This window comes from Solanum verrucosum, unplaced genomic scaffold (assembly GCF_900185275.1).
Source record: "Solanum verrucosum unplaced genomic scaffold, falcon-dt-bn FXZP01000121.1, whole genome shotgun sequence".
Taxonomy (NCBI): Eukaryota; Viridiplantae; Streptophyta; class Magnoliopsida; order Solanales; family Solanaceae; genus Solanum; species Solanum verrucosum.
Genome location: NW_026020509.1, coordinates 1,151,548 through 1,170,118, shown reverse-complemented (window position 1 = coordinate 1,170,118; position 18,571 = coordinate 1,151,548). Strand labels below are relative to the sequence as shown.

The following is an 18,571-nucleotide window of genomic DNA, read 5'->3' as shown; positions in this document are numbered from 1 at the left end:
AAGGAGACTAAACATAGTTGGAGTTTCTTTATCAACTACTTGAAAGAGGACCTGCAGTTGGGTACTGGACAGGGTTTTACTGTAATGTTAGATATGCAGAAGGTAATTGTCTATTACTTTGATAATTGTAGATATATAGAAATGTATTTTCTTTCTTGAATTGTATTGAATTCTATTTTATTGTAGGGTCTTCAAGCAGCTGTTGGTGAACTGCTGCCAAATGCTGAAGTTAGAATGTGTGCTAGACACATCTGGTCTAATTGGAGTAAAAGATGGAAGGGAGAGGAAAGGAGAAAACAATTCTGGAGATGTTCGAAGGCAACTTTTGAAGTGAAGTACAGTGAGGAGCTTTACAAAATGAGCAGACTTGGTAATGAAATTAATGATGATTTATTGCATTATCCACAAGTGTCATGGGTTCGAGCATTCTTTCAAGAGCATTCCAAATGTGATGCAGTTGAAAATAACATGTGTGAAACCTTTAACTCATGGATCTTATCATGTAGACACAAATCTATAATAACCATGTTGGAGGAAATTAGGAGAAAATTAATGACTAGAACTGTGGATATGGTTAAGTTTGCTGACACATGGATATGTGATATTACACCTATGGCTAGACTTATGTTGGAGGAGAATAAGGAAAAGTCTAGGGCATGCAAGGTGCTGTGGAATGCTGATGTTGGATTTGAGATTGGAGAAGGGCAGTATAGGCATACAGTCAACTTGACTAATAGAGTTTGTAGCTGTAGAACTTGGCAATTGAGAGGTATTCCTTGCCAACATGCTATTCTGCTTTGTATCATATAGAACAGGAACCTGAACCACTTGTGGAGCATTGGTATAGGAAGGATACATTCTTAAAGGCTTATAGTCATTTTATTCAACCAATTTCAAATATGAAGATGTGGCCTGAAACTAACAATCCAAGGATTGAGCCTCCTGAACCTAAGCAAATGCCTGGTAGACCTCCAAGAAATAGAAGAAAGAGTAAAGATGAATCAAGAAAGAAGTATGGAAAGATGTCCAAACAAGGGTTGAAAATTACTTGTTCCAAGTGTAAACAACAAGGCCACAACAAGAAATATTGCAAGGTAAAATAACTTATTATTTGTTTGTGCCTTTTTAAAATTCTTCTTGAATGTAATGAACAAACTTTATGTTTGATATTTAGGTTGGTGTCCATACTTCACAACCAGCTAGCCACAGTTCACAATTTACTGCTGGTCAAAGTTCACAAGGAAGTTGCCATCCTGAACCAACAAGCTCCTTCCAACCTGGACCAACAAGATTCAACCAACCTGCTTCAACAACATCAAACAGTCATGCTTCTTCAACAACAGTTTGTGGTGATACCAGTAGAGTTAAGAGGGCAAGGGAAACTGCAAAAACAAGCCAACCACCACCATTTGTGGATACAAGTATTCCTGTTACAAGAGGAATAACCAGTCAACTACCTACAAAGACAAGACAAACTGCTGGACAAAAAAGAGGAAGAGTTGCAACTGGTGAAGATTCTGCAAGAGGAGGGCCAACTAATGATGGATCAAGTAATGTTGGATTTGGCATCTATACAAGTGCAAGTGGAACCCAAATGCTAAACGTAAGTTTGTCACAAACTGTCTCTGAAATGAATGCAAGTTTATATATTAATTTTGGTTTTTTCTTCAAAAAACAGCCTGGGACTTCAAGTCAAAGGATTCTACCAACAGGTTTAAGTTATAAGGATGCAAGTTTAACGGGTATAGACCTTGGTTTTAAGCCTAGAGGCTTGAGATGGAAAAACAAGGATGTTGTCACCACTTCCCAATTGCAGCAAATGGCAAACAAAAAGAAGAAGTAGCATCAACTTAGAATAATCAAGTAATGTTGGATTTGGCATCTATACAAGTGCAAGTGGAACCCAAATGCTAAACGTAAGTTTGTCACAAACTGTCTCTGAAATGAATGCAAGTTTATATATTAATTTTGGTTTTTTCTTCAAAAAACAGCCTGGGACTTCAAGTCAAAGGATTCTACCAACAGGTTTAAGTTATAAGGATGCAAGTTTAACGGGTATAGACCTTGGTTTTAAGCCTAGAGGCTTGAGATGGAAAAACAAGGATGTTGTCACCACTTCCCAATTGCAGCAAATGGCAAACAAAAAGAAGAAGTAGCATCAACTTAGAATAGGTTGATTTTGGGCCCTTATTTTGGTACTAGTAAACACTTTTGTGAAGGTTGTATGTAGCTTTTGATTATGCTAACTTTATTTTGGGGACCTTATTTTGGTACACTTTTTTTGAAGGTTGTAGCCTTGAATGGTATGTAGCATAATGCTAACTTTGAGCTCATTATGGAGCATGGAAATATAACTGTTTATGTTTTATGTAATTTGGGTGTTACATTGTGACGAATATGGCCAATTGTATGTGTAATTTGGCTATTTGATTTTGGTGTTAGTGAGAACGAATTTGAGATTTGTATGTAGCCAAAAAACCAATTTTACTGCAACAACAACATAGAATTTCATTGAATCCAAAATGCACATTTACATCGAAAATTTACAGCAACAACAACATCAAAATACTACTAGATCGAACACCAAATACAACATCAAAATACTACTAGATCGAACACCTCAAGAACACAAACAATTAGGCTTCAATTTCCATATTCCAAACATCAGCAACCCAGTAGCAACGACACCAACAATAAATATATTTTTTGCTCGCTTTAATTTTTCATCAAAAGCATTGACTTTCTTCAACAATCCCCACATTACCCTGTTTGCTTGTGGAGGGTGTCGATCTTCATACCAAAGAAAATAGTCACAACCACCCATTTTCTATAAAACCAATCAAAAAGAATTAGATGCTAACACTTAATCATCTAATTGACTTGAAAAAAATAAGCGAACAAAGAATTTTACCTTTGAAATTCTACAAGTAAAAAATCTACGCCCTGGATTTAATTGGGTCCATGAAGTCTTTAATAGTGCTTCATTACCACACCTACAATATCGACCTTCATCCACAGATGTCATGGAAGAATTGGAGAAGCTCGACATGAAATTATTAAGGGCCAAGAATTAAAGAAAGACTGAAGAAGAGAGAAATTGGAAAAGAATAGACAAATTGGGGTCTTAGTTATGGTACAATTGGAGAAAAAATAATATAAATAGATGATATGGAGTAATATTACCGTTGGGGACGCCACATCAGACGAAATTTTGATGTTTACGCGCCTTGAATGAGTGAAAATCACGCGACACTCCACCTATGCAAAAAGTGTTAAAGTAACACATGGGAACCCTACGTTAGGTGTTTAAAATGAAAATCCTTCAGTTGAGGTGTCTAAGTGAAAGATCGTGCCAAGTTTAGGGGGCCACCGATGGGTTAGCCCATAAATTAATCAAATTTTAATACACATATAAGACATCAAATAAAAAATTGGTGCAAAAAAATTAAGCAAAAATATCTAACAAACTGAAATGACATGACTAGTTAGAGTACTTTTTTCACTCAAAAGTCATGAGGCTGTTGTCAGTGATGTGTATTTCATTTCCAAAATTTAAAGTTTTATCTGCGTGTCACCTTATGAGTGGTCAGTGATATTTCTTCGCAGTGCGTGGACCCCAGCGTACCTTTTCGCTTCTAAAAATTTGCTAAGTAGGAGTACTAAAATTGGGCAAATTATCCTGTAGGCCCAAAAAAATACTCCATCCGTCAAAATATATCACATTCTTTTATTTTAGTCAATTTAAAAAATACTCCGTAATATATTTTTATTTAATATTTTCTTTCTTTTGATTTATGTGATATGATTTAATTGAGCATGAAGTTTAAAAAATATAAAAAGACTTTGCAATATTTCATAACTATCCTTGAAATAAATAATTTTTTAAATAGAAGAATACAACTTTATGAACCTTTTTGCAAAATAAATGAAACCCAAACCAAGTAAAATGTTAATTATGTCATATGTTTGTCAATTAAAGAAATGTGTCACTCTTTTCGGAACGGACTAAAATAAGGTTGTGTCATGTAAATTGTAAATTGGGATGGAGGGAGTTATAATTTAATTTTAAACTTTTTGATAATTTTAGGGATCGTTTGGTAGAATGTATGAGAAGAAATAATATATGTACTGGCATTGTGTAATAGTAGTTCCTTGTTAGGTACACCTTTTCAGCCTGTGTGTAACTAATGCAATATTAGTTATACACTCTATTTTGTATCGAGGAATGTATTATACATGAAGATTTATTATTAGTAATGCAAGAAAATTTAATTGATGGATTGACATGGTTAAAACTCAATTGCCTCTCAAATCCCTTTTTACAATTTTTTTTCACCATATTTGTGGAGGGTGTCTTTGTATCTAACTACGTATTTTTTTTTAAAAAAAAACATGCAATCCATACTATTTTTAATACACCAAATTAAACAATGCATGAGAAATAATATAAACATAATTAGTGCAAGCATTGATAATACACTTTATTTAACATTATTCTTATAAATCATACCAAATGACCCCTTAATTAAATGATTATAATGTAGATAAATTTATCTTAAATCACAATTTCTAATGTCTTTATATTTTTATTTTTTAATCAAACACTTTCACCTAAATTAATATCAACAAGAAGAAACAATAATCAGGAACTAAGCACTCATTGTTATAGAGCAATCTCCTCTTTTTGTAAATACTCTTGTTGAAAGAAAATAATCCATTAAAGACGTGCAGTGAATATGCAATTCATTTCTTAATTAGAAATTTCAAATTTAAGTTATGAATATTATATTTTTTTCTTCACATAAAGCATTTCTCTTCAAATAAGGCCCTACACATTATAAATTCAAAATAATCAAGCTTCAAAATGAATACCAATCACTCGATAAAAATTCAAGAAAAGAAAATAGACTATCACTACTAGGCCCAAGGCATATCAAATGCTCCAATGCTTCTCGAAATATCTCATATTGTAACGACTCACTTATGAATTTCCTCACGTTAGACTTTGAAGTGCCACTATATATATATTTTCCATCTGTTCTAATTGGTTTGATCTATTTTAAGTTGATTTGAAATTCAAAAAGGATAAAATTTTATGATTTTAACTTAAAAGTATATAAAATAAATTAAAATAATTTTTAATTATGTGATTTAAATACATTATATGAAAAATTAAAATTAAAAAGTTGCTAATAAGAAAAAATTCTTCTTTCAAAAATGGATAAATCAAATAAATTAAAATGAAGAGAGTAATAAAATACTCCCTCCGTCCCATTTTATATGTCACCTTTTTACTTTGCACTTGCATTAAGAAATGATGTAACTTTACATTCTACTCTTATTTAATTTTTTTTGAAACTCAAGTTTTCAATCAATGATTATGAATTAATTTATTTTGATTAATTAATTTAACCAATGAACATGAATTATTTACTTAACTTTTCTAAATTGGTCAAATATAAGGCTAATAACTCACAAGGGTAAAAAAGGAATAATATGGTAATTTATGCATTGATTTTATGAAATAACATATATTACATAATAACTATTTATAGAAAAGAATGACATATAAAATGAGGCGGAGGGAGTAATACTGATTTAGGAATCTTCCATAATAGTACCACTAATAATATCCTTTGCACTAAAGAGAAAAATGCTTATTTTAGAACCTTTCAAAAGGAAATTGTTAATGAGAATTCAATTTTCCACCACCTCGTAATCTGCTCCCATATTTCTCCTTTCCCATTCCCATTTTGAAAAAAAGAAAAGAAAAGAAAAGAAAGAAGAACACTTCAGAAAACAAAAAAGTGGTCATACATAAAACATGATTAGAAAATGCAGTTGGTAGAAAAAATAAAATATATTAAAGTAATGTTTGGATTCTAGTTTGATATAAAACAAATACGGTTTTAGAATTAAATATTATAAGTCCATTTTTTATAATAGAAAATAAAAGCTGTTTAAAAAAATAAAAATAAAATAGAAGCTGTTTAAAAAGAAAAAGAAAAACAAATGAAACTGTATAAATTAGTACAAAGCTCGAGCAGAGCACCATTACACCTTCACATTTTCTCTACACAGATAGTAGCTTCCATTTTCCGCAAACCGCCATGGACAACAACCCTCACCAATCTCCGACTGAGGCCGCGGCGGCGGCAGCAGCAGCGGCAGCGGCGGCTCAGTCAGCCACATATCCACCGCAGACTCCATACCACCATCTCCTTCAACAACAACAGCAGCAGCTTCAGATGTTTTGGACTTACCAGCGTCAAGAAATCGAGCAAGTCAATGATTTCAAAAACCACCAACTTCCCCTTGCTCGTATCAAAAAGATCATGAAAGCTGATGAAGATGTTCGTATGATCTCTGCTGAAGCTCCGGTTCTGTTCGCGAAAGCCTGTGAACTTTTCATTCTGGAGCTCACCATCCGTTCTTGGCTTCACGCTGAGGAAAACAAGCGCAGGACTCTACAGAAGAATGACATCGCTGCGGCGATTACTCGTACTGATATTTTTGATTTTCTGGTTGACATCGTTCCTAGGGATGAGATTAAGGATGAGGGTGTTGTGCTTGGACCCGGAATTGTGGGTTCTACTGCTAGTGGTGTGCCGTACTATTACCCTCCGATGGGCCAGCCGGCTCCGGGTGGGGTGATGCTTGGTAGGCCTGCTGTTCCTGGGGTTGATCCGTCAATGTATGTGCACCCTCCGCCGTCACAGGCGTGGCAATCTGTGTGGCAGACTGGAGACGATAATTCCTATGCTAGTGGAGGTAGCAGTGGACAGGGTAACCTTGATGGCCAAATGTAAGTTTGTCGTTTCTGTCTATGTTATCTTGTTACCTTCCGATCTGGATAAGCTAGGGTTTGAAAATTAAGATTGGGAAATGAAAAATGTTTTATTCTGTATCCTGAAAGTGGTGAATTTCTTCCTTTTCTTGCTTAATTTCGAGGATTGAAGTCAGGTATAATAGTTTTTCTTGTTAAAACTTGAAGTACTAAATATTGGTATGAAATTGGCCCAAATTGAACGAAATGGATATTGGTTAAGCTAGATGTTTGAGAAATACGACTGGAAAGTAAAGATGCTTTTTCTTTGTTCTTCTTTGTTCCTTTTGGTGATAACTTTCTTCCTTTTGATCTTCCTTTTGAGGATTTAAGGTCAAGAGTGTTTGCATTTTTGTGAAAGCTGGAGTCATGGAGTATTGGAATGAAATTGGCGCTTAAATGGAGCAGAATGTATATAGAGCTGACTCCAACTAGTTGTTTTGTTTAAAATGCTGAGCCCAATTAGTTTGGGATTGACTGGAGTTGTTGTCTTCGTTTATTTTCAAACAACTGCATGATTGATGTCATGCAATCTCTAGTTGATTGTGCTTGTGATGTGGTGTTAGATACATCAACAACATACCCTATGTAATCCCACTAGTGGGTTCTGGGGATGGTGGTGTGTATGCAACCTTAGCCCTACCTTGAGAAGGTTGAGAGGTTGTTTCCTATGATATGGTGGTAGATGTTTAAATGGAATGGTTACTTGCTTCCTTAGCATGTGTTTTTTTCTTATAGCTTCCTTAATCCTGTCTTGTTTCTTTTGCATATTGGGGGAAGTGATTTTCCATATTAATTGCATATAACTTACTAAAAAAAGACATTAATTGTAGTACTCTACTTATATCAACAGATACTCTCTCACACATATCCTTTGATACTATTGGTCTTGGCTCTGTAAAATGGTCATGATTGATTGTCATGATGTAGGCATGTGGTTTGCGGTAAATGTTAAGGGATATGTAGGTTAATTGTATTCTGCAACCAAATTGCATATGTCACGGACAGTTCTGGTTATCTTTTCTAAAGCCTCCTTAGATAATGCACATCTTGAAGCAATGCAGCTTCCCCTTCTCTGTAGTGCTTCATGAGTTGGACAAGCTCTTCTGACTACTAGCTAGGTGAAGCATTTCACCTCAGTTGGTGGTTTGGTGCCACACTCTTCGGTACAGACTTGCAGCATCCTGTTGACCTCCCTATTACTTCAGTCAGCATCATATTGCACACCCTATTTACTGACAACAAACCATCCTGATGGTGTTTCCATACCATGTTATCAGGTTCCATACTAGTTCCCTAAAAACCACCAATTATTCTCCGCAGTTCTGCTACCTTTGCTATTCCCAATCATTTCACAACTTTCTGAAAGCTAAATTCCAGTCCTGAGGGGACCAGAGCTCCTCTACTTTGACTTCAGGATTGGTGCATTATGAGCATAGTCCAGGAAACAAAGCCAGCAATGCCCCCTGTTCACTCCCAGTTCGCCTTCCAAAATCCAGTTCTGATTTATGATTAAATCATTTCTCCCTTGTTTACACAAAGAAAAGAGATTTTGTGTGCTCTAGTAAGTAATTAGGAAGTAAAGATGTGTGCCAAACACTTAACAGTGACTGAGTAGGGAAAAAAGTAATGACATGTAAGGTGTTAAGATTTGTAAGTAACTATCTAGTTTTTGTTATTGAGATATCTATTCTCTTTTAAAAAGATTGACCAGTGTATAAGCAAAAAAGATCACCATGGAGACTTGGGTATCTAGAGCTGGCGTTTCTTGTATATCCTCTTGTTTCAAGACAGTTGGGCCAGTGACTTGTAAGTTTTTACTTGCAACTCAATCAGTTTTCATTCCATGGATTTGACAGGTTCAGACACTTACATTGGTTGATAGAAAGTGTAGATTTCCTAAAATCTATTGTTGATTAAAATTAGATTTGATGAACTGGGGATCCAAGTTGTGTTTGTTTTTAAGCTTCTTTTCAGTTTACGACTGCAAGTATAGATTCTCATCCATCTTTTTTGACAGAAGAACCAAGTATTACCATGTTACCTTTCTAAATAAAAAGAATTAAATATTACTTGAGTGTAATTTTTCACTTGTAACTGAAAGAATAATGGAACATCTCGTACTAGAGCAAATAATCAGCCAGTAGTTTATCACGTTCTTGGGAATGCTTGTTTATAAATCATAGCACTAGTATGATTTCTTTTCTAGCCTTTTCCTCTCTTGGCCCATCCTTCTTTTGGGGTTTTAGTGATTTTAATGAAGAGGATGGTGGAAACAGAAAGGAAAGTAAGAGTAAATGGGACTGGGGATAAAAAACTGTAATACCATGTGCAAGAAAAATAGGATAGTTTTCAAGGGAGCTGCTAACGGTTGCAAGTTTTGGCACGAGGAAGAGCACTCAATGGGCTAAGGAAACTCCATTTCATTTACCAACAAAAGGGATACTCCGTTGGAGGCCTTCATTATTTGCACATATTTTCTCTTTTTCATGTGTATTTCTTTTCTATTCCCGGAGTATTAGCACTATTCCTGTATTTTCTTAGTCTTTTTATTACTACATGTTGTTTTTGTTTGTTGTTACCACTTCTTTTTCGCCTGTCCTTGAGCCGAGGGTCTTCGGAAACAGGACCTTCACAAGGTAGGGGCAAGGTCTGTGTACATACTACACACTACCCTCCCATAACTTCACTTGTGGGATTGCACTTGGATTATTGTTGTTGTTTTGTTGTTATTTTCTCTTGATTCCTATCAGCCCAGTCACACTAGTCTTCAATTAAAATACCTCCTCCTTCTTGATATATGATAGTTTTTATTCTTCTGTCTTTGGTAATCCCTGGTTGAATACAATTGTTTTTTACGAGGCATGTTATTTTCCATGTATTTATCCACACCTAGCCTCCAGTTTGATTAATGTATTTTTTGAAGTTTTTTTTGTGCAACTCTAATACATGAACCAGATATCATTGATGATGATGACTTCTCCTCTTTCCTTCATGTCTTAAGGTATTTTTTTTCATATAAAAGGAAAAGTCATTTGTTTCATATCACAGTGGTATCTTGGTTTGAGAGTTGATATGTTGCCTACACTTTAGGCGTACCTGCAATGACATCAAGGTTGATGTGGTCACAGAATTGGCTTTTGGTTCTCACAATTTTATCTGTTTGTTGATTGTACTTTCTCAATTTATCTTATTTGATTGGCATTGGCAACAAATATAACGCTTTTTGTGTCTTCATGATTTATGGTTTTTTTCGTATGATTATTCTTCAGGATCTAAAAATCATATCCATTTTATCCACAACCATTAAACCTTGGTACTAAATTTTCTCCCTTTTCCTTTGCTGCAGTTAAAAGATCTCGCTGCTGCCGGTTTGGAGGCTTAACAGCACATGTGAAACTAATGGTTATGATAGTGAAATGTAATTTCTTCTCTCAAATGTGAATCCACCTTTTATGGCTTCTGTTCATGGATACTGTTTAACTGTAACCGACTTGAATCTTTGTCTGTATAAAACTTGACTTTTGTGTATTCCTGGATTTTACTCTTTAAAATCCTTTTGGGGTTGCTAGCTGCCAGTGCTATATGCTGATATGGCTGTGTTCACATGTAGCTGTATTGGTTCCTCATTACTTTCTCTCTTTTGTTTTAAGTTCTTGGATAGTGTTTATAGTTTTCTTATTTTCGTGCAATCTTCGTGAAGATAACAAAAGCTGGTAATATGCCTGCAGATGTCGAATTTTCTGTTCTTTCTAATCAGTTGGTTTATACGACTTATTTGCCACAATGATGGGCCCTCAAAATAACTGCACCAGACAAGTGCACTGATATTTTGGAAGAACACGGAGTATAGAGGTATATGCATACCAATTTATATAGCTACTACAGTGATGGAACAAAATTGAGAATCCTTGAACACCTTTTATCTGTTAACTTTACTACTTAGCTGATGTTCTAAAGTCCAAAAAATGTTGCTTAAAGGAAACTATCTACAATAAAATTGAGGTGTAAAACACACTTCTTTTCTTTCATTGGGTAAATCGTTGAATTTGGATGCTGCAATATGATTATCTCAAGGAGTTCGTTATGAACTCCACATCCATGAAGGAATTTGGTTTCTGTTACAAAGTTGACCATGTCCCTAAAGGAAAGAGATAATCCGCAAAACCCATTTAACTAGAATCTTTATTTCAATCTTTTTCATCACCATTTTCCACTTGAAATTCAAGAGTTGTTATTGACAAAGTATTTTGCCACTTCGTTCCACACCTCACCATCTTTATTTGAAAGTCTAAGACCAAGACGGATAAGTTTGAAGAATTGAAATATATCATGCTTCAAATAAAGCGTTTCATTGACTATTAAACATAATTTTTCTTAGTTGTGCCACTCCACAAGAGCAGCATTTAGGAGACGGGAAGATCAATTTCTGATACTAAAGGATATGCCCCTTCCTCAGCATCCATTTCAAACTCATTTAATAATTCCTTCCAACATCACAGAAATCTCTATCAAGGAACGTTCAAAACTGTACCCACCAAGGTGAAAAAAGTAGAATTAAAAAAAGGATGTCTTGACATCAACAGCAAAGTTTACAAAATCTGAAAACGGATTGGGTGAGGGGGGAATGCGAGCTCTCAGATGACAAAGTCCCCATTAACTAGGCGGTTCAGAAATAAGACTACATGGTATACCAACTGCTACGGATTACATTATGAAACTAAGAATTTGCACCACTTTTTATCTCTTGCTCTACATCTTCAGTTGTACTTCTCCTTCACGATGCCTGCAGTTACACATATAGAGAGTTCAGTGTCTCATTGCGGAGGATCATTACATAAATCAACAAATATTAGTTGGTAGTCCCAGGTATTACCGGCAAGGGAATTGATAAAGCACTCTAGAAGAAACCAAGTATTGGAAATTCAACAAATTTCATACACCATTCGCGGTCAAAAAGAAAAGGATGAAGGATCAATATCGAAGATCACTTAGCGGAGGTTAAAGATGAATATCACCAAAGCATACATATGGTTCAATCGACTAATAGCTTGTTTGGCCAAAAGCTTCTGGGGAAGCCAAGAGTGCTTTTTTCTTTCTTTCAAAAAGTACTTATTCTAAAAGGTTGAGGTGTTTGGCCAAGTGTTTCGAAAAAAGAATGTAAGTGTAAGTGCTTTGGAGTAGCTGAAGTAGCTTTTCCCTAATATGAACATAAGAGTTTTTCAAATTGATAAGCAAAACACAAAGTGCTTCTCTCCGAAAGTACTTTCTCTACAAGCATTTCTCAAAATAGGCAAAATTTGAAAGCTCGGCTAAACATGCTATAAATCTTAACCCCAAATTAGTGGGATCGGTTTTATAAATACATTTAGACGTAATCAATTTGAAAAGCATGACAACGGAGAAACTACAAAGACACCATGCCATAATCATTAGTATATTCACTTTTGCTGGTATTACTACTCAAGTTTTCCTTTCATTTCGTTTTGTTTATGTGATTATATCTGTTCTTTTCTTGATAGCACTAATATGAATAGCAATTCCTCATGATATCTGGGCAGATATCATGAAGAAGAGAAAGAGGGTAAGAGTGTGTTTACTCTTTCATTTCTTTCAGGAGCTGGAGTGTGGTTGGAATTGGCACCCATGAGAATCAAGTGAAAACAAGAATGCCACAAAACAGAAGATTAAAAAAGAGAGAATGTCTAGTCACATAATGGTGTTATTACAAACCTGAACCACCAGACATAACTACATATTGAATCTTAAGCTTTTTTAATAGGTAAAAGACAAATTATTATTCAACAATCAACTTCGAGATAATCATGTTTCTTCTCTCCTCATGATTTTATATGAGCTAAAATGATGTCTGTTCTAGCTAATGAAAATTAAGGAAAGAACATAGCAATATGAAATGATATACTACTGTTTTTACAAGAATCCCACATAGTAATTTCAGTATTTGGTTGGATTAACCCTTAATATGAAGAGGCCACTGACTATATGTTGCTTATGATAAACTAGCTTGACCATTTTGCCTTTTCTGAAGTAACTTATTGGAGCACCAAATTGAAAAAAAACTATTAACATTGAGGAACCAATGTTCCAATCTCTATAACAGAATCCTTGTAACGTAACATTATCAACTTAGATCTATCACACAGAACCCAAGCTCCAATTATATGTAGAAACTCCAACATTTCCCGTGTACAGCTAAGGGTAACACATGGATCACTGCTTTTCTAAAGGCAAAAAGTGCTCAATTTTAATCCCTTGACTCAACTAGTGCAACGACTTGAATATTAGTACATGCAAGCCTACTGTACAACATATCCTAACATAATTAAACCTGAGAGCAATTTGTAAATATGTTTCAATTTACCTGCACGTATATCGTATACCAAATAAGAGCCTTCTACATGCTAACAGTGTAAGATTATCCAGGCTATAATACAACATAGAACCAGCAACTAACCAAGCAAGTCTCGAGATCCCACAAAAAAAGGATATCTAACAACCAATCATCATATATAAACAACTAGAAATCAACGAACTTTCATCATGATTTAAAATACCGAGTCGCACTAGCAAGAGGTTAAGCAGAAAAATTACCACTTAAGAAGCACCAACGATGATGTTGTTGATTGGAATGAATATCAACTTGACGAAAAATCCAACAAATCCCATCACAACAAAACCGATCGCCGTACGGGTTGCAACCTTGGTAAATTCTGTACCACAAACAATCAAATTTAAATGATACATAAACCATAGATCTCCATATAGATAAATACGAAAACTACATCCACAAAAACAACAAGAGTATATAGATGATGTACCTTTGCGATCAGGCTTGTGGCACCTTTTGACGAGCCTAACGCTGTCTTTGGCGAAATCTCTAAGAGGATCGAAAACAGTATCGAGAGCGTCCATTTTGGATCTGAAAACAAAATTAGGGTTTTTTCCTCTGGATCTCGATCTGAATTGGGGTGAAATTGAAATGAGCTCTTTGGATCGGTACAAATGATATATCGCTGAGGGAAGTTGTTTCTTAACACGTAGAAAAGGATAGCGATTGGTCCGTCAATGCCGAGTGACGCTAGATGAAATGCCTAAACTACCCCTCACACTTGTCATGACCCTTTGACTTTACGATCTTTATTTTTTCTTAATAGAGAAAGAGAAAGGAAAGTTCAATATACAATTTTTATTTTTTTTTCAGCTTGTAATATTTTTTTATTTTATTTTATTTTTTTTCCGCAAATTTACCACTAGATAGTGTCTAGTGGCCTTTTATTAAACATAAAAAATATCAATAGGGATAAGTGCAAGCAAGGTGGGGCTAGGCCTTACCTTACTAATCCTAATGAAGTGTCTATTACCTAACAAGCATGAAGAAAATAAGAGCTAGAGAGAACTAAGTATTTTCTGATCACCACAGAGTTTGTAATACACTGCATGACGATATTACAAATGAGGATGCTTAAATAATGTAAAAATATGTCAATCAAGAAGAAAGTTGAGTTATCAGCCTCAAACTTTCTATTGCAAACGCATGAATTAAAAAAGATTGATTGCCCATCAAAAGTAACTTGAAGTATTTTTCTCTTGTCTTCTTCTTCAAACCTATCCAACAACACTTGATAATTCATACTTTCTTTATGGATTTATAGGATCTTGTTGAACCTATTGATACTGTCAAATGGTTCTGCTTTGCCTGTCGCATCGGTAGGTGCCTTGGAACAAACTCCTCAGTCATTTTACCGTCCCAACTATGTTGCCTTCCATGTGTCTTCTTTTTGCTTCTGTTGCTTCCACTTCTTTGTTGCCTAGGTGATATATCTCCTTCCCTAGCCACTCTATCAAAGCACATGTCTAGCATATCTTCCTCATCTTCATCAAGAGAATCCTCGCCAAAATCAAGCATATTGTCTTCCTCATTTTCATCAAGAAAATCCTCGCCCAAATCAATTGTATTTGACACTAAGACCCTTGACTCATTCTTCTTTGCAATCACACATTTAGGCACAAATACGGGAGCTTCTGGACTTAATTTACTATTCAAAGTAGGTGGTGAGACCTGCTTTTCTTGGATCAAATCGTTGTCATTCTCTGTTAACTTTACTTGCTGTCCAGTAGTCTTCGATAAAGCATCAAAGCTATTCGAACATAATAGGTCTCTTGAGGCATTACTAATATCTTGCCTCTTCTCACTATCATAAAAATTTCCAGTCGCACCCTTTTCACTACATGGAGAATTATTTTGACTAGTCGGGGAAAGGCTCCGATTACTAGTTGATATTTTTGTGAGCAACCAGTGTCCAATTTTTAGTTGCATTCTTGGTTTCAACTTGCAAAACATACTGCCCAGAATTTTCAGCATCTTCAACATCAGATGTATCCATTAGTTTGTGTCCTGAATCCATTATTTTTTTGCCTGAACCAACTCGCGGCGCATCAACCCCAACTCTTGGTGTTCCCCTTTAGTTTTTGGTCGTTGTTTGAACACCAATATTACTTGTAACAACATCCATTGAGTGTGCACGATTTTGCTCAGAAGGGACATCAACCAACTGCCTATCTAACGAAGTAGCTTTACTTTGATTGATATCTACAACCTTTCTTTTTTCATTTAGTATTTCTCTCGCATCACCTTGATACTTTTCACTATCAATAGTACCTTTTGTAGCAACTTCAATGGTATCATCAATTTGTTTGTTATTTTGATTTCTTTTTGAGATCAAACGACAACTATCTTCATCATGACCTTGGTGCTTACAATAATTGCAATACAAAGGTAGATTATCGTATACAATCTCCTAAAAAACTTCGATCAACTTACCAGATTTTCCATCTACAAACTGCAATCTTATACGATTTGGAAGCTTTTCCATTAGATCAAGTATAACCTTGACCCTAGTTGAGCTAGGTCTTGACTTGACTTGAGTAGCTTTATCTATAGCTATTGGTTTCCCAACTGCCGATGCTATAGACAACAAAGACTTCTTTGCAAACATATCTGGAGATAAGTTTGGTAAAGAAATCCAAACCACAGCTAACGTCGTTTCCTCCTTAGGATTATATCCAATGGACCATGGAAAAACCTACATTGGTGCTCCTCTCCATTGTAGAGAAGATAATTAACTGAGCGAGATAATGCTAGTACATAATCTTCATATTGATCAAATCTCAACAAAATTTGTCTTGGAGCAAGTAAGCCAATTAAACAATTGCCCTTGGTACCAAGATGTTTCGGTAAAATTGACCTTAATACCTTCAAATCTGGCGCACCATGGGATAATTTAAACACCACTGCTTGATGCAATCCCTCTTCAATCATAAAGTCTTGCCTTTCCTCCATTGAAAACGTGATAGTAGGTTCTCCATGAATTATTTCGATTGATTTTGCGATTGTTTTTGAGTTAATTAGGGCAGATTGTTTAGGATTTATAGTATTGGAATTGAAAAGGGTGGCGTATGTGGTGGTTTGGGGTGGTGGGGCGGGCTGGACAGCCTCGAAAGGAGGCTGTCCAGTGGTCGTAGCAACCATGAGAGCTGAGCAGCTGCTGGCTTAAAACCCTAGGTCAGCCGACTCTCAATTGTTTTGCTTGTAATATTGATGTTTTTTGAAGTTCAATATACAATCATTTTTAAAATATATATATTTTTGAATCTCCATATTGAAGTTTCGACTAAATCCGATAAATGCATAGTAGGTTCATTTGTAGGTGACACTTCCAACAAGATTTTGTCCATATCTAAAACTCATGGTGCTCCTAGTAAGATTTTCTCTATATCCAGAGTTCGGACCAAAAAATCCTTAGTTCAGGATAAAACAATCCCACCAATGTACCACAATCTATGTTGGTAAAATGAGGTTCAAAAAGTGTCAGAGAGTTTATTTCCAAAACACCCTCAGCTCAAACAAATAAATGATTATTTATCGACGGAAGAAATGATCTTTTAAATATTTTTTATAGTAAAAAAATGAAGATAAAGTAAAAAATAATTTTGTAAAAAATTGCAAAATCAAATCGGTTATTTTTAACTGTGAATGAATGCAAGAAATATCTGAACCACCATTTTTAATGTTTAGACTTACCACTAAAACGCCATTCGAACCTTATCCATCACTCTACAATTAGTATAAGTTAACTGCCATGATTCCTAATTAATTATCTGTTCTTTTAATGATATTGAGAAATTCATCCAAAACTTATCTTTTAGGCCAACTATAGACAAAGCTAGAGAATGATGGATTTGCTACTCTGCCCTTCTCCACGGAAATAGCAGAATTAACTCATGAATTTGTGATTTAACTATCAAATCATATTGACGGAATCAAGATTTTTACTGATGGAGTTCAACATTTATTATTTATACTAGATAGGTGGTGCCCGTGCTAGCACGGGCCCAACGGTAATAGCTGATGTAATGATTATAGATACGTGAAATGAATGTAAAGGAGCAAAGATGGAGGAAAATGAAGCTATATTGAAAGAATTTTAGTATACAACTAATGAAAAATACACACACGTAAAAGTGAGATTAGGCTATTTGAGAGAAAAGAGCTCTGTGTTAAGTGTTAACTCCCATCTTCCTTTGTGTCTTTCTTCCTGTGTATTTATTTCTCTGCTTAGATGATAGCCCTTCGTGTCCAAAAAATTGAATGAAAAGAGAAGAGATCACCAGCAGCATTTTCCTGTGGATTTAACTAAGTGTCATTCAAAAATAACAAAGAAAAAGCAAATATCATAGAGAGAATAATAATGCAGTGGAAGGGCAGCTTGTACGGGGAAGGGTTGGACCATAAGAGTCTATTGCAACTTTATCCTGTTTCTACGGCTCAAACTTTTGACCTTCTAATCACATGCATAGTAATAACTTTACATGTTATGCCAAGGCTTCCGTAATGTAGTAGAAAATATAATCTGCATAAGGCATTGGAAAGTTCTTGCACATGGCCTTTAGAAGCCAGGAATTTAAATCAAATTTCATGGTAGCAAGTCTTTGTTTTCTACCTTATGTTCAGAAAGTTAACCAAATAAAGCAACTAAGTAAGTTAATTGTGATGAAAATACCTGTTTGAACTCTACAACCAGCCAAATAACCTGCTATAATTTTCTTGACCTTTAAAACACACAGGAAAATCAAATTTCATAAGATAATCTCATAATACTGTTAACTAAGCACACAAATCAAAGATCAAGAGGCTATGTAAATCTATTAAAATAAAAAGTAGCTTCAGTTTTCCACAATCCCAAATTGATAACTCTTCCATCCATAGCCACATTAGCAGGAATATGATGCTGCCAATAAAAACCCAAATAGATCACTACTACTACTACTACCACTACAACATATATAGAAGAAAGAAAAAGCAAGCAAGAACTTGTAGATTCTTAAAATGTAACTATAACTACAACCAAATAAGACGATAATCGAAGTATAGGATACGTCAAATAGTAATAGAAAATCAAGTAATAAGAAATTACAAAGTAGTATTATGATTACTGGTTTGGAAGAATAGGTGAAACAACATTCAACTACCTAACTAACCTTTTATCCTAATTCGAGTCCTCCATAACCTGTTATCTAAGTCCATATGTTTAGTTAGCTGAAAGTATGTCATGTCCTATTTAACCTGTCAAAAGCCAAAAAGAATACCTGCACTAGGCAAGCCTGGTGCGACGAGCTCGACCCACAAGGAAAACCTCTTGCTTTCACTAGCAAGGGATTTCGAAC

General features: G+C 35.1%; 2 protein-coding genes across 3 annotated transcripts in view; one reads left to right on the top strand and one right to left on the bottom strand.

Annotated features, from left to right (window-relative positions):
• The window catches only part of LOC125809614 (protein transport protein Sec61 subunit gamma-1-like), a 132,902-nt gene extending 119,047 nt beyond the window's left edge, over positions 1-13,855 (bottom strand). Inside the window, exons 1-3 of one of the 2 annotated variants that reach the window (XM_049489212.1) lie at positions 13,666-13,855; positions 13,439-13,557; positions 11,370-11,612 (exon numbers count right to left, since the gene is read on the bottom strand). In XM_049489212.1, the coding sequence (XP_049345169.1) occupies positions 13,442-13,557; positions 13,666-13,759 (210 nt within the window). In that variant the 5' untranslated portion in view covers positions 13,760-13,855 and the 3' untranslated portion in view covers positions 11,370-11,612; positions 13,439-13,441. Of the gene's footprint in view, positions 1-11,369; positions 11,613-13,438; positions 13,558-13,665 lie in introns of those variants that run through there. The other variant, XM_049489211.1, reaches the window with a different exon arrangement.
• Positions 6,031-10,418, top strand: LOC125809603 (nuclear transcription factor Y subunit C-1-like). Its single transcript, XM_049489197.1, has 2 exons — positions 6,031-6,805; positions 10,176-10,418. The coding sequence occupies exons 1-2, from the start codon at positions 6,111-6,113 to the stop codon at positions 10,177-10,179; spliced, it is 699 nt and encodes a 232-aa protein (XP_049345154.1). The 5' UTR covers positions 6,031-6,110; the 3' UTR covers positions 10,180-10,418.
• Positions 13,856-18,571: the final 4,716 nt, after the last annotated feature.